A 16,050-nucleotide genomic window follows, 5' to 3' on the forward strand; every position below is an offset into this window, starting at 1 on the left:
ATGCAAAATTCCAAGTCTTTTATATTACAAACTATTGAATGATAGAAATGTTTCTGCATAATACACTGCAGAGTGGGCTGAATACTGGCTCCCCTAGGTGTAGACACAATCAGATAACCTGTCCAGTGTAGATACCTTGGGGGGGGTGTGTGTGTGTGTCTGTTGAGAGAGGAGTATCCCCCGGGTGAGGCTTTTAATTGGGTGTCACTATCCACTTCATCAAATTTCATCATCCTGTGCTAACGAATTGGATGTAACCACATTTCTTCTATTGGAAACAAATTTGAATAAAAGCTGTGGCTTCATTATGTTTCCTTCTAAAACTGCAGAGGCTATTGGGTTTTTCCTGTGAAGGTGTTGTGTGATGATGCTACACTTCCCATCCTTTGGTACTCCACTGCCCACAGTGGAGCAGAAAGGGACGATTTTGCTTTCTGAAAGACCTACCCTGCTGGGTCTTTCTTTTCACTTGAAATTGCGAAAGCATCTCCTATTTTGCTTAAAAAAATTTTCTGAGTTAACACCTTGTGAAGTGTTAAGTAGTAAACTCTAATAGCTCAGAAAGGAAATAAAATAATTTGTCTGCAAATTAGTTTTAAAAGTCAGTGTGAGCTTTTTAAGAGCCACTGGGGTTGTTGAAAATGCTATTGAATCAGCAGTGTTCCATCATCGGTGTTTCAAACTAAGTCTGACTCTACAGGCAAAATACTTTAGACATTGCAAGGGAGGCAGCAGAGTGGGCAGCAGAAATAAATTTGCTTTTAAATCAACATGGGAGTGGCTAAAGCATACGCATAATTAAGTGAAGTCAAAGTGTGCTTATTGTTCTTTTTAAAGTCACTAACCTCCAACAAAAGGTTTGATTAGGATTTAAGTAAGAGCTTCAAAAGAGTTTAGTTTGTCTTGAAAGAATTTAAATCCTTACTGGTCCACTGAAGGTGATAAACTTATTACTAATAACAAATCTCCTCACCTCGCATTCTGTATCTGAGCATCAAAAATTTCCATAAATTACCAATATTTTGAAGGAGTGGAGTATGAATTTGGTATTTTTCTTTCTCATTGGTTCTTTGTGAAAGAACATGCTTCTGAGTGGAGCTAGTCCTTGCCTAAGCCGAAGGCTTTAAAAAAACCCAAACCTCCAGAATACTAACTCAAGAAGAACCCCAAAGTTTGACGTTGCTGTGAGCAAATAGAATGAGCCTTGGGTGCAAGTTTTATGTTATTTCTTGGGTTTTTGTGACCTGTTCTAGCGAGATAAAGCAAAGTTCTTTTTCTAGGTAATGGGGATAGTTGGAGGCAAATTAAAATATAATCTGTAGTAGATCTTGAATGGAAGTCTAAATTTTGTGTTTAAAATGCTGATGCAGCTGAGACTGTGAAACGTTTTGTCCTCATAATAGCATTTCATGTTGTATCTTTCACTTCAGCTTTTTCAAAAATTTTACAATTGTCCTAGCACTAGCTTCTTTAAGTCATCGGTAAAAAATAGCGTTGAATGGCTTTTGAAATCTTCACAGTATAGCTTCGCTGCCTCTTAAGTAACAGCTGTCTATAGAGTTATAGAGCAGTTGATTTGCCCAGAGAAGAAAATAAATTTGTGTGAGCAAATTCAAGTTGATTCTCTAGTCATCAGTCACCTTTCATTCTCTGCCCTTTTGTATGTTTACACCTTTTCTCTGTGGAAGGATGCAAACTGGAATACGTACAGTAAGGTATTGCTGCTGGAAGTGGTACTGGGGTAGTTTCTTTTCACTTAGGTTAACCTCATAACCTTGAATTTTCTGTAATTATGCTTTTTCAACATTTGAAGCTAATGTTGCATGCTAGATAACGATTTTTCCATGTGCAAAATGTTTAAGTGACTGTTGAGTATCTGAAACTCTTACACTGAGAGATAATTTGCAGAACTCTCTTTGTAATTAGTCCACAGAAGAGAAACTTGCTCTGGCTCAAGAAGAATTAGTTTCCAGCAGAAATCGAATTGCTAGCAATAATCAGCAGATTCAGGAACTGAAGAAGGTAAAGTCTACACTGGAGCAGGATGCATCAAAGAAGGAGCAGCAGCTGGGCGAGAAGACCAAAATGTTACAGGATCTTCAGAACGACAGGGTAAGTCTCTCTGTCTTTTGAAATCTTCACACATCCATCCTGCACAGGCACCCATTACTACTTTATGTTACATCTCTAAACAAGGGGTATTTTGAGGGCTTTGCACTGTTGTAGTGCGTAGTAATGGCAGCTTTGCTGAGTCTGTGGTGCAAAGACTTTTAACAGACAATTGAAATTAATTTGGTTCCAAATAGGCTGTTAATTTGTTCTCAGTGGCTAGACAGGTGTAAAAATGTTATTGGTTTTAAATCTAAAACTGCAAACGTGCTGCTAATTGTTTGCACTACGAACTGTGGATAGAGATATGTGGCAGTTGTTTCCCCTTAATCACAAAGCCTCCAAGTAGGTTTTGGGCCCTGGATGGTTTTTATTTGGTTGGGTTTTTTATTTTGTGAACTTGGAAGAAGTAACTTTTCTAGCACTTTTTATTTCTCTTCAAGATTTTGAAAGAAAAAGACTTGGCTAATGAAAAATGTAAAACAACAGAGCTCCAGGAAATAAGGAGTAGACTTGAAAAAGAAAGTGCCAAGCTGGGTGAAGAGCTTAGAGCCTGCAAGCAAGAATTTGAGAAGGTATATTGAGACAAACTGAGTCTTCATGTAGTTGGTTATCTGATAAGAAATATGTGCCTACTCAGTAGATGTTATCTGGAATGGCTTTGCAAAGATGGTTGCTGTAAGTATCAGTATTACAGGTAAGGGAATCAAAGCACAGGTTTCGTTGAGGTTCCTGAGCAAGGCTGACTTGATTGGTGATAATCCTGGAGCACCAGTGCCCAGTGTTCTTGGCCAGGTGGACCACATAACTTAGGTTCAGGATGGGTTGTATGTCCTGGCTTTTCTTCTGTTCCACTGTAGATTCGCTGTGCGTACCCTTGTTTGACTATTCTGAAGCACAGAAAAGATATCTAAAAGTGTCAGAAATGTGAAGTTTCCCAGATATTCTAGGCACATCTGGTACTTCTCAAGGATGTGTGGTAGAGTTGAAACTCCCTTGATGTGCTGTGGTTTCTTAAAATGTCTGAAAAAGTCACAGTCGGGAAGAAGCAATGTCAGGAGCCTCATAAAATACTAACGCTCTTCCAAAATCATAACAATCAAATGAGCTCTCTAAAGAGTAAAAGTTTGGAGGCTTTAATGAAATAATTTTTAGTCTTCAGTAAAACAAACTATTTCTTGCCACATCGTATGTATTTCATTTTTTAGTCTCTGTAGAAACAAACACTCCTAAAAGGCCATAGTTTGTGTTTTCCACATTATGCTATTAGTAGTTATATTTGCATCTGTTAAGCACACAGCATTTAAGTTGCTGCACAAATATAAATGAAGGTACAGTCCCTATACGCTAATAAAAAGAGGTAACGTGATATTTTGAGTTTCAGATGTTCTTTTGTTCTCCAGTGTCTAGAAAATGGTCTCTTATTTTTAGATAGAAGCCTGTACTTTGTTTCTGTCAAGCAATGTATGCCTAGTACTTTCTTGCATTTTGGGGAAAAGTTACTATAATTCTTGTCGTTCCTGAAATCTCTATTCTAAAGAAGGAACTTTATGAACATGTATACAAAATGCGTGCACACCAATGGCAGCTTAATATTCAACTCTTGATCTCCCTACAAGCAAACAGACTGAACCAGAAATTGTCTCCTAAAGGCCTATACTCTGTTTCCCATCTCCTACTGTGGAATGGGTAGATAGGCATCTACAGGGCATCCCCTCTCCTCCGTATGTGTTCTCTCGCTGTCTTTGGTTTGGTTTTAATTTGTGATGCAAATAGGCAACTAATAGGCAACCCCTATTAGTTCCTGCATGCTTGACTATGTAATTTTAAGGAAAATGGTTACTATAAATTTAACTAACATTTCTACTTCGAGATTTTTTTATGTTTTGTTACGAAGAACAAGTAAAACTGATTTTTAGAACCAAATGTATCATCCTACTTGCTTAAAACATAGGGTAATTATTTATACATTTAAGACTAATAGAAATTAACTTTCTTCTATTGGTGTTGGTTTTTACATTTTCTCTATGACGCTTTTAACCTCAGTATTGTAACCAGAGAAGAGTGTGAAGTAAATTTTAGAACAGACTCTAGAAGATGGTAATGGACCTATCTTTTCAAAGAACTGTAGAAAATAATCCAGCAGAACTTACACTACTTTGCTAGAAACATATATTACATTTATTTTAAAAATCAAATGTTGTTCATAATATAGGTATAAATTTAAAATCTTTGATTATGAAAATCACTGATACTTTGTGCTATAAAGTCATCCTTTCTTCCGGTGATAAAACTAAAAATTATTGCTGTCCTTTCCTTAGAAACAATTACAGTAGTTTTGAATTTAAAACATTTACACTTTCAATGTTGCTACTTTAACTTTGAGCTCTGTATCCTAACAGGAGGTGGCAAATCTCAAGGATGCAAAACAGCTATTGATTCAACAGAAATTAGAGCTGCAGGGCAAAATAGATAAGATAAATTCAGCTCTGGAACAGGAGAAGAAAAACCATCAAGCTGTCAAAGATCAGCTGAAAAAGAGAGAAGAGGAGCTGAAGAAAGAATGTGCTGAAATTGAAGCTAAACTGGTTAGTATGCTAGAGAGTATACTGCTGTTATTTTGTGAACATGCCTCTGGATTCTTTCAGAGACAGAGAGGAAGCAGAGTTGACTTCAGTTTCACATTACATTAATTTTTAAATGACAAAGTCAGAAATCTTTGAGGCATTTAATGGTGTAGGAAAATTCAGTGGGATGACAGCCTTGTCTAATATAGTTTGTTGATTAAAAGTGGTGATTCTAGTACAGTAAGATTCTTTGTCTCAATTACATGTAGGGAATAGGGAAAGAATACTTGGAAGGTTGTTTTTCATTGTTGCATTGTTTTCTTAGCACACAGAGAAAAAAGAGAAAGAAGAAGAAAACCGGAAGCACGAGGAGAAGGAGACCAAGCTCAACATGCAGGTCACAGCTCTGAATGAAAACCTGGCTACCATGAAGAAAGAGTGGCAAAGCAGTCAGAGGCGAGTGAGCGAGCTGGAGAAACAGACGGATGATTTACGTGGGGACATTGCCGTCTTGGAAGCAACAGTGCAGAATAATCAGGATGAGAGAAGAGCGTTGCTGGAGAGGTAAGCTGTGGTCATGACGATGTGGAAGTGTAGTTTGGGAAATAGCCTCACACTGAAAACTTGTTTCAGTTGATTCAGGATTCTCTATGCCTGCTTTGTTTAAATTCCTGTTTGTTGATAGTGCCTGGGCTGTGGGTGCAGTTTCCAGAGTGAAACCTTCTGTCATCCCTGCCAAAGCACAGCAAGGGGTGTTGAGAACAAACTGTGCTTTTTTGAGATGGGGGTGACCATTTTGTAGAAAATCAGGCAGGCTTATCAGGATGTCACTTATCACCAAAGCCACAGCTCTGCGCTTGTGCTCAAGGATTTATGCCCATCCGTAAAAGCCTTCTAAATCCATTGGGCTTCTGTGAACTTTGAGGTGTGTAGGTTGTAGCTTCTCATGTGTTGTGTGAACCTTGCAAGGCCTGGCAGAGAGGGCTTCTCTTACCTGAGTTAACTATCCTTCTCCATCACTGTGAGGCTCCCCTGCCTTGACTCAAGCAGAGTGGATTCACTACTCTTCCAGAAGCCTGGAAGAGGCTCCTTGGTGCTTCCAATAACGTAGAATTTGCTTAGGGACTTCTGCGTATGCCCACTGTTCGGTGTTAGGAGATTGAATGCGTAATTGGGTTAGATAGGCTAAAGTTCACACAAGAGGCATTTTCTTCCTCCTGAAAACCTACAGTCTTCTTTTCTCCAGTCTCTACAATATATTTAAATCTTATCTAAGCAGAGCGCCTTTTCTTCGGGCAGCAGGAGGCATGCAAGGCAGTGGGAATTACCTGAGCACAGTGATTACAAGGGTAGAAGAAACACCTGTGAGACAGCAAACTTTCTTGGTCCTTATTTCCTGACATGTCTGGTAAAGGCAGAGTGGAAAACGTTTTTCGATACTGTCAAGCCTGCTGATTTGGTTTTTGAGCAGTAGACCTTGGCAAAGGACGGTGTCAGTTTAAGAGAGATCCTCTTTCTTTGGCAGTCCCTTGCCAAACTCACCCAGTAGCCATTTACAGCTTGGTAGAAAAACACCCTTTCAAATTTGGCTTTCAACAGTTAACTGAATTTCAGCTGATGGGAGGTGGCCTTGCTAAAAGAAAAAGGGTTCTTTTCTGCTCCATTGTGTGACCTGATCTGCTGCAACTGGTTTATGAGAGTCTCCTGTTGCACAGGGGTACTACTTATCGGGGCTTGCGGTTGATGGATGGCATTCAATACTGTCCCCGGTGTTGCGAGTAACTCCAGGTGTTAATAAGCTGCAGATATCTGGGGGCAGTGCCAGATAATCTTAAATTGATTGTTACAACAGAAAACTTTTTTTCCAGTCAAGTCGTCCAAGAACTCTTCACAGCAAGGATATTTTGGGCTGGATTTTATGAGAGTAACTTCTCAGATATGACAGCCTGGCCAAAGGAGGCAGTGTACGTTGCCTTATATGCTTTGAGATGACTACTTGCCATTTTTTCTCAGGTGTATAAAAAGTGAAGGAGAAATTGAAAAGCTTCAAGCCAAACTTGTAGAAATGAAGAAAAAGCTGGACAACACTACTGCTGCGATGCAGGAACTTGGGCGAGAAAACCAGTCGTTACAGGTACAATTTGATTTGAAGCAATTAAACCTGTCGATTCTCTGTGTGGGAAACTTATTTCAAGTTTGTGTCAGAGTGGTGGTGGGTTGCTACCAATCCAGAGTGATTAAGATATTATACTTGTGGTGTACGAGGGCCGTATTGCTGTCTGGGGGTTCTTAAATCTGCTCATAGTTTTGAAACTTGGAAGATTTTCTCTCTGAACCAATGTAAGCTCTCAGTATCATGGCAGAATTGGTGCTTTTATACTGCACTGGGTAGCACGTGCAGTGAAAATAGAGGAAATTAGTAGGAATTAGACATGCACTGAAATAAAAACCTGCTTTTTTTGTATCTTCTATATAGATCAAACAAACACAAGCTCTCAACAGGAAATGGGCAGAAGACAATGATGTACAGAATTGTATGGCCTGTGGAAAAGGCTTTTCGGTGACAGTGAGAAGGGTAGGTGTGTTTTACTGCGTGTCTGGGGGGATTTTCTTTTTCTGTTGTTTTCAAACTCTTAGATGGGATACAAACTTCAGAAAATGGCCTTAATAGTGCTGTGATACTCAGGACATCTCAGAATACAGTTGTTGCTTGCGGTGCCTTAAATATTAAAAATAAAGTTTATGGAGCTTACTATATTCATGATTCTTTCGCCATTGTAACAGCATCCGTTTCTAAACAGTGTTAAAATAGTTCCATCCCCTAAGCGAGCAAGCAAAATTACACTGTTGTAAGTGTATTTGCAGTAAACTTATTTATAACCAGTCTGAACTGGATTTACAGGTATAAAAGGAATGTAATAGAAATTATGTGAAATATGTGAATGTGAAGTATATGTGAAAATATGAGGCATCACCATGATCTGGTGCTTTGTGACTATATATTTCTAAATACTAACTAAACATGGAACAGAAGAAACAACTGGATGTGTTTTAGGTCTGTAGTCAGACCTTCTTTGTAAAAGCAGCTGTGGTCAGCCAAGACGTTAGCATCCCTCAACTTGGCAGGGTCTGCCCTTCATCCAGAGATTACCGTCCCTCCAACAAGTGACTTGGCAATGAAGTACTTGAGGGATGTTCATGAATTTCATTCTGCAGTGCTTCCTGACTTGGTCTTCGGTGTCTCTCCCTGTCCTGCGTTATTTCAGTGATGTTCTGTGGGTAGTCTTTGAACAAAGGCTGGTGGATCCTTTGATTCAATGATACTTCTCAATGTGAAAGCAGGTAGTTACATGTAGAAAGAACATGTTTTATAAGACCAGAACAAGTTCAAGCGGAGAAATTCAAAAGGAGGATGAACTTGAACCAGTTCATTTCCAAAACTAGTATAGTCTTCTGACTCAGTGAAGCACTTCTGAGTATTTTACTCCTATATACACCCCTTTAGAAAGGATTTACTTCTATGTCCTTCTGTGTGCTATGTAACCACTAATTAAAAATTCACACTTCTGAAACCTGAGAGTTGGCTTGACATGATAGTGATCTCTGTTAGTGATCGATGCCCTGTCATTGATGTTCAGCGTAAATGTTTCTTCTCTTTCACAGCATCACTGTAGACAGTGTGGAAATATCTTTTGTGCCGAGTGCTCAGCAAAGAATGCCTTAACTCCTTCTTCTAAGAAGCCTGTCCGAGTCTGTGATACTTGCTTTAATGACTTGCAAGGATAACTGGCTATCGTGAGTGACAAAGAAATGTTACACTAAAACTTATAATTTCTGTTGATGCACTTCGTTCAGCACTCAGACTACTATTCAGTTTGGACAATGATTGTAACACTTGGCAAAATTTAGTATATTTTAAAATGTTTATTGATACCAAGTAAAACTATTGTATTTTTTGTGAGACATGGGCTCAGATCATCCATAGCTTATTGCCATTTATCCTGGAAAGAGCTTCTATGTCTAGTTTAGAAATACCCAGTTATTTGTAAATAAAGTTTAAACAGAGGAGTAACAATGTATTTTTTTATCTTTTATTTTTTTGTTCAAGAGAAACAGCGTTTATGTGATATTGCAGTTTATTCTTGTTTCCTTCAAAGAAAAAGGAAGATGCAAAAACTTGTGAGGATTTTATGTATCAAAAGTTGCTGTAAAAGCATAACTAATTGTTGCATTTGATTGCATATCTGATGTTCTTTATAACGCCCTGTGATTTTGTTTTCTTTCTATCTCTCTGGTTCTTGGACTTTTCTCTCTAAATTTCAAACTCCACAGTGAGGGTAATGGCTGGAGTCGACTCCAACTCGGTTCTATTTGCCCACTTAGAGCTTGTTGTAGTATCAGCACCCGAGTCCTTATCCAGCTACAGCACTTGGATACTGGAACATCTTTACACATACTGTATTGCATAGTTTGCGTGTGTGTATGTGTGTCTGAGAGAGAGCATGCGTGAACAAAGGTGAGACAAAGTTTAGCTGGCATTGTAGAAATATGATGTGATACATTACAATATTCCATCCCATATTGATTTATTTCACTTTTACGTATTTGGTTGATGGATTTTAATATTCCAGAAACCCTTATATGTGGGTTTTAAAAAGCAAACAAACAATAGTGGTCGTAGCCTGTAGCACATCTCTCCACCTGCCCGTACTCTGGAAGCCCTGAGAAGTCCTTATGGTTCTAAGGGACATCCAGACCTTCTACACTAGGTGTCCTACTAAGAAAAAGTCTTTTTTTGAGACTGCTGCAGTTTATCTGACCTTTTCTTCTGTCCCTTCCCTCAGCTTTTGGTGGAAGAAGCTAAACTCCTGCTACACCTAAAACCCCTCAGTTTTCCATTGCTCCATCTGACCCTCGTTACTGGAGGGTGTTAAAAGTTACGTTAGTTATATGATTTAGTCTGCTCAGAACGGTGGTGTGAATCTCCTGCTACTGGATTAGTTATAAGCCAAACAGCTCTAAATAAGAGGCCAATACATATGTCTTCAGATATTTATTCGTATTTTCTTTTCTGTACTTGCAACAGAGGTTTCTTGTAGAGTTCATGTAGGCTCCAAACTTCTTTTTTGTTGTGATTTTATTTATACCCATTTGTTCTTGGCTGCCTCTCTCTTACCTTTTCTTCCCTTTGTATCTGATGTCTCAAAACTGTTCAGGTTATTTCTTCTGAGTGGGGGTTATGCCTTCTGATATCTAGGGACTCTTTGTCTTAAACACCCTAATAAATTCCCCACACCCCAAGCTCTTCTGCGTCTTACAAAATTTTGCCAGCTGTTCAGAGAAAAGGACTGTGTCCTGAATTCCTCTGCTTCTTGCCCGAGGTAAGGAATCAAATTCTGTCACAACGATGGAAGCTTAGCCATCATTACACAGGTTTGTTTGCTTTTGTCTGTTGACAGCTCTATATGTGAATGAAGAAGAGTCTCTTTTATGAAAAATGTCTAGTCCTGATGAACTCTCAAGTGAAAAAACTTCTTAATCCTTCTTCTCCAGAAGCCGTGATCTATATGTTTCATATCCCTTCTTAGCTTACCTGTCTAGTTCTACATTTGCAGCCTCAAGGAGTCTTCCTCAAGGAGTTTCCTTAAAATTAAATTCTTATCTCCCAAAAGCCAGCTGAATTATGGAATTCATTCTCCTCGCTATGAAAGGGTTTGGGATGCAACCGTGCTTTGTGTGAAATACTGACCTGCTTTTCTGGTTCAAACTCAAGAGTTTCTTGCTCTAAAGAAACAATTGCTGCAACGGTTCCATATGAACAGAGCCTCTGGACTCGCTGTTTCTCCTTGTCAGTGTAACTGTTTGGCATAAGAATATTTTGAATAGAAAATACGAACAGAATCTCTGCCTCTGGGAATTATTTTTTTTTTCCCTACTGATTTATTTATTGAGAGAATCTGAAGAGTTTGCTTTTGAGCCTTTCTTTCTTTGACGTGTGGCTTCAGCAATGTGGGAAAGGTAAAGATGTGACAGTCCTGCTCCAGCCTTGATGTGCTCTGCCCTGTTGTGTGACACATGGAGCCTCGTGCTGCTCTTGGGGTGAAGGACGACCGTGTGGAGAGAGGGAAGAGAGAAGCTTCCTGTGACTGCACAAGGACAAAACGCATGAGGCAGAGGAAGATGGAAATCTCTCAGGGGGAGCTAGGAAAATGGTTAAAAGACTCACTTGTGGTCAGGCATTTTGCTTTTGAATGGCAACGTGTGGAAGTTGAAGAGAGAGCTCTGCAGTAAAGAAGAAGTGGTAGAATCACACAGAATCACAGAATGGTAGGGTTGGAAGGGACCTCTGGAGACTATCCAGTCCAACCACCCTGCCAGAGCAGGGTCACCTAGAGCAGGTTGCACAGGAATGCGTCCAGGTGGGTTTTGAATGCCTCCAGAGATGGAGACTCCACCACCTCTCTGGGCAGCCTGCTCCAGTGCTCTGCCACCCTCAAAGTAAAGAAGTTCCTCCTCATGTTTAGGTGGAACTTCCTATGCTCAAGTTTGTGCCTGTTACCGCTTGTCCTGTCACTGGGCACCACTGAAAAGAGCCTGGCCCCATTCTCCTGACACCCACCCTTTAAGTATTTATAAGCATTGATAAGATCCCCCCTCAGCCATCTTTTTTCCAGACTGAAGAGACCCAAATCCCTCAGCCTTTGTTCATGAGAGAGCTATTCCAGTCCCCTAGTCATCTTCGTAGCCCTAGAAGCTCTAGTATGGTTCTTAATTGTTCTTAATTCAGCCTTTTGGGATGCCTTTGTGTAAAGACGAGCAGCGTCGCCTCACTCAGCTGGCTGCTGAAGCAGTGCAGTTGGTTGACCGCAGATCAGACCTTGCTCTGGAGCTCCTCGGCTTCAGGGGCAAAACCAGCTCTATTTCTGAAGACTGCTTTTTGCTGACCAGTTTATATGACCAACTTTTTGAGGGGATGGAAATGCTTTTCAAATGCGCATTTGTAGAAAGAGGGATTTTTAAAATCTGGAGGAACAGTGGTGTGGTAGAAGCTTTCATGCTTGAGCCTTGGGTTTGCAGCAATAGGTCAGGATTTCTACAGCTTTTCACTAAAGTAAATTTATTACTCCATTGCTAAATCTTATGCTCCTTCTTTTGTGCTTATGATTCTTGGTACTGGTCTGTATTTGTTGACGACTTGATGGTATAATAGACCGTATAATGCTCTTGGCCTCACTGCCAGGTTGGAAGTTGTGCTCAAGCTCAGTAAAATGAGCCATGAGATACATAATAAGGGAAACTGGAAGGTGAAAAGCTTTGTATTTCTAAATCTTGCAGAGTCTGACTGTTTTGATGGGCATGTTTCAGTAGGAATGTGGGATTTTTGTTGCACTGCTTTAAAATATAAATAATAGGAAAAACGTAGTAAAAAGCCTGGTAACTTCTACCACACTGAGTTAAAGGATTCCAGACAAAATAGTTTAATGCACTGATTTTTCAGACTGCAAACACAGGAACAGAGGGAAGAAGTAATAAAATGGCAAAAAAGACCAGAGCCTTGGAACCGGAGGACACACGGTGATGTGTTTTAGCAGCCTCTAGCAAGAACCAGATAGCTCTGATTCACTGAGGAGAGGCCATTATAGATCAAGAGGTGGAAATAACAGTAAAACCAGCTCTCGAACCAGTAGGTGTGTGAGATCCTCAAGCTGCCTTTGATTACTGGCCATTACCATGGCATCAGGAATGGGACAATGAACTGTGGGGTTTGTTCCTAAAACTGTCCCCTCTGCAGGATGCTCCATCCACATTCAGAATTGCTTGGGGAGCAGAATATGAGAGACCAGCTGCTACATGGGTTGAAACAAGCTACGGAGGCAATCGGGGAAAGTGTAAAGGGGATAGTCTTGTTAAGGGTGGGGAGAGCTTCCTGGAGACCACCTCTCTTCCTAGTCAAAGAGCCACAATCCCTTGCGTTGTTGCCTCCAAAATGCCAAATCCTACCGTTCTACTCCAGCCTCATGTCAGCAATAGATACTTCATACTTCGTCCCTGCAAGCCCTCTGGAGGCAGGTAGCGTTGCAGGGGTCAGTGGCAGGCTTTTTTGACCTTAGCTGGCTGTGCTTCGCTGTTATTTCTTCTCCCCATGTATTCCTTCCCTCCAGTTATCTTCCCCTTTCTGCAAAGGTTGAACAGAGAATAAAATTAATGAGTCACAGTAGGAAAAGCTGCTGTCTGCAGATGAAGAGACAAAAGGAATTTTCTGCTGCAGCTTCCAACAGAGGCAAGAGGTTTAGAGGGATCTCGTTTTTCAGCTGGCTTCGTTCTCTGGCGCAAGAGTCCGAGGCTCTAGGGTGTAGTGTGGGGTTTTTTTCCTCTGTTTTTGGAAGGTGTCAAGTAACCAAGTTGCCACGGAGTGTGGAGCACGAGGTGCACAAGAACAATGATTAACTATTTTTGTTGGTTTTGGGATGATTATTTGAGAATCCTCGCTGGAAAAGCTTTCTTGGTGAAGCAAGAAGGGATTTGGGAGCAGAAGCATGAAGTAACTAACCTTGCTGTGTTTGTATTACATTAGCAAGAACAATTGAGTCTCTCATGCTAGATGTTAAGAGAAGTGACATTCCTAAAGAAGGGACCTGGAAAACTCAAGTACTTTTCTGGATTATTAAATGTCAGTTAAATATGAAGTGGTTAACAAATGCTTTTTGCAAAACTTAAAAATTTATGACCAGTACTCAGCGGCAGACAGAAAACTGATGGAGCTTAAGTTCAAACAGAACATCAGCTATGCCAAGAAGAATGATACCATAGTTTGAGTATGTTGAAACTGATAAATCACTCCTCCAAGTACCACCCCTCCCACTCTCATATTCTTGGAGGACTAGGAAACAACACTGTCATTTGCACTATGCACTTTTTGCTGTCTGACTGATATAATCTACAGTAAGTGGAACGGCATCGTTGGCATTGTATGTGTTAGCTGTAATCAATGGACAGAAGGTTTATCTTCAGCTGGACCTTTCACTGTATTACATTTGGCCCCTTGCTCAGTAAGAACTGCACTCATAATTCCTTTGTACCAAAACGCAGACATTGTCTGAGAACACATGTAACAACAAAAACCATGTAGTCATGCATGTGATGTCTTTGTAGAGCTTCCTTTTAAGATTATAACATGAGAAAACATGATTTTTATGTATTTTGAAGGATCTTGCCAGTTGTCCAGTTCTTAATTTTTGAAGTCTTGACTTCAGCACCCCTTCTGGGATAAGTTTAAAATTGTTGTGCAACCACAGCCTCTCCAAAAGCACTATGTGGCTTACTTTTCAAAACCAGCAATAACTGGATAGTAAAGTCCCTCCACAGAAACTCAGTTTTGGGGGTATTTTTTTTTTTTTTAAAGGGGCACTGAATAAAGAGGTTTGCATCTTTAGAGAGAACATTAGGTGCCACTTAAGATCACAATAATGAAGAGGATAGGTACTAGTTAATATAATAAACTCTGCCTTCTGTCTGTAGCTCACCGCATACTATGCACTCACTGTGCAGCAGATACAGGAGTATCTGCTCATTTGAAGATTAGTGAAGCCCTGCTAACCCTTTTGGATCAATGTTACTATGAAAGCAGAAGCCTGGTAGGCGTGTTTTCCAATTTTTCCTTCCCCCTATGACCTAAACTAAAACCAAATTCATCTGTATTTCCTGCCTTTTTTGGGTAAAGAGGGCTGGGAAAGAGTGTTCGTCGTTATATGTCAACAGGCCAGTGCTGGCAGGTCCAGGCTCCTGCTGTTGGCTTTATGGCAAAGTTCTCCATTGTATCACGCTAAAGCTTGATTCCTGGCGCAAAAGGGATGTTTGAAAGAATATCTCGCTGGGTTAGCAAATACCAGAATTTTTTATAGTAATGTGTCCAAAATGCTGCTTGTACAGGATCTGTCACTTTTGTAACAAAAGAAAAAAAAAATCACAAAAAAATTAATTGTAAAACCCCACCATTTGATGCCATTACGTAAGATTTCATTTAAACTACCTCTCAGTGTGAAATTCAAATATTAGGTAAATTTAATAAGGTTTGCTCACTGTCATGTTATGTATAAGTTACAGTGAATGCCAAAATTGCGAAAGTTTATCACCAAAAAGGAAAAAGGTTAAGTCTTTTTTTTTTTTTTAATGTGTTTGAAAGTATCCAATAGTTTCAAGTTATTGTAAACTCTGTTGTATTCTTTTAACTTCTGTAGTTTCAATCTTGAAAGTCTAGCTGCTGGACAGGAAATAAATCAGAACGAGAAGCTTTCATAATCACGGTCTGCTGAGTAAAAACAATTTTGTATGCAGCTTTGTCATTTGGCTACAGATAGCCTCATTCACCAAATGTACCATTAATTCAGTCGTCTTTCTTTTTCTTCAGTACTCGAGATGTGAACTTGATGAATGGTATTCTGTAACGGATGCGTGCCACAAATTACATTGTCTTTGCCTCTTTTCTGAATTTTAATGATGAGTTTATTATTGCAGATGTGAATATTGCTCATACAGCTTAATTTCTGTATAATTGTATAAAATATAAATGGAAAAAGTTTAAAGTTCTTACCCGGTATTTAGAGGTAATGTATTATAATAGCCTTATGTTGCAGTTTTACCTACAGAGTACTGCACTTCTGTTAAACTGGATCATATCATCTTGGTAGGTGTAGATAGATTTTTTGCATGAGTGTGTTTTGGTTTTGTTTCTTTTTAATTGAAGTTCGATTCTCTTAAGTTCTGTTTTCAGTGTTTGTGTTTACTACTTGTGATCACGTAGTTGTGCCTTACATTGTGAATGAATTTAGTCCAGCGTGCACTCTAATTCCTAAACTCTATGATTTGGAAGGCAGCTGTGGATTTGGGTGAGAAGATGACACCATGCATCAACCGGTTCTGTATAAACTATGATGAAATGTTATTGAAATGTCATTTTTGTTTTCTAACCTGCTAAAGGAATGATTAATGACAATAAAAAAAAAAATAATCAGACCTTTCTAATAGACCAGTTCTGTCATTCAAAACTACCTTGTCCCCTTTCAGACAGCAAAGCTGCTTTGAAATGGGGGATATATCTTTTTACAAATGAACCATTGGGAAGCCACACATCTAAGAACAAGCTAAACGCTCCAGTTTCTTAGATTTGTGGGGAGCTGCACCAAAAGCTTTCACATTCCCGAGGAGGCAGTGATAATGACTGTTTTCCAAACCTGTTTTTTCACAGGTTGAATTCAGAGTAGTTTTTCCATTCCCAATAACTGCACGAGGCTGCTGGGTGTCCTGCGTTCAGTTAAAGTCCTCCTGTCACTGGTTGTGTTCAGGCATTGCATTCAACACAGTCGGACAACTGGCT

The 16,050-nt window shown here is 39.7% G+C and overlaps 1 protein-coding gene across 3 annotated transcripts in view; it reads left to right on the plus strand.

Annotated features, from left to right (window-relative positions):
* EEA1 (early endosome antigen 1) overlaps positions 1 to 15,661 on the plus strand; it is a 77,082-nt gene extending 61,421 nt beyond the window's left edge. For all 3 annotated transcript variants that reach the window (XM_063322807.1, XM_063322808.1, XM_063322809.1), the window contains 7 exons: positions 1,927 to 2,112; positions 2,553 to 2,684; positions 4,512 to 4,697; positions 5,002 to 5,240; positions 6,690 to 6,810; positions 7,153 to 7,251; positions 8,340 to 15,661. In XM_063322807.1, coding sequence (XP_063178877.1) covers positions 1,927 to 2,112; positions 2,553 to 2,684; positions 4,512 to 4,697; positions 5,002 to 5,240; positions 6,690 to 6,810; positions 7,153 to 7,251; positions 8,340 to 8,462 — 1,086 coding nt within the window. In that variant the 3' untranslated portion in view covers positions 8,463 to 15,661. The remainder of the gene's footprint in view (positions 1 to 1,926; positions 2,113 to 2,552; positions 2,685 to 4,511; positions 4,698 to 5,001; positions 5,241 to 6,689; positions 6,811 to 7,152; positions 7,252 to 8,339) is intronic.
* The last annotated feature ends 389 nt before the right edge of the window (positions 15,662 to 16,050 follow it).

This window comes from Chroicocephalus ridibundus, chromosome 1 (genome assembly GCF_963924245.1).
Source record: "Chroicocephalus ridibundus chromosome 1, bChrRid1.1, whole genome shotgun sequence".
Taxonomy (NCBI): Eukaryota; Metazoa; Chordata; class Aves; order Charadriiformes; family Laridae; genus Chroicocephalus; species Chroicocephalus ridibundus.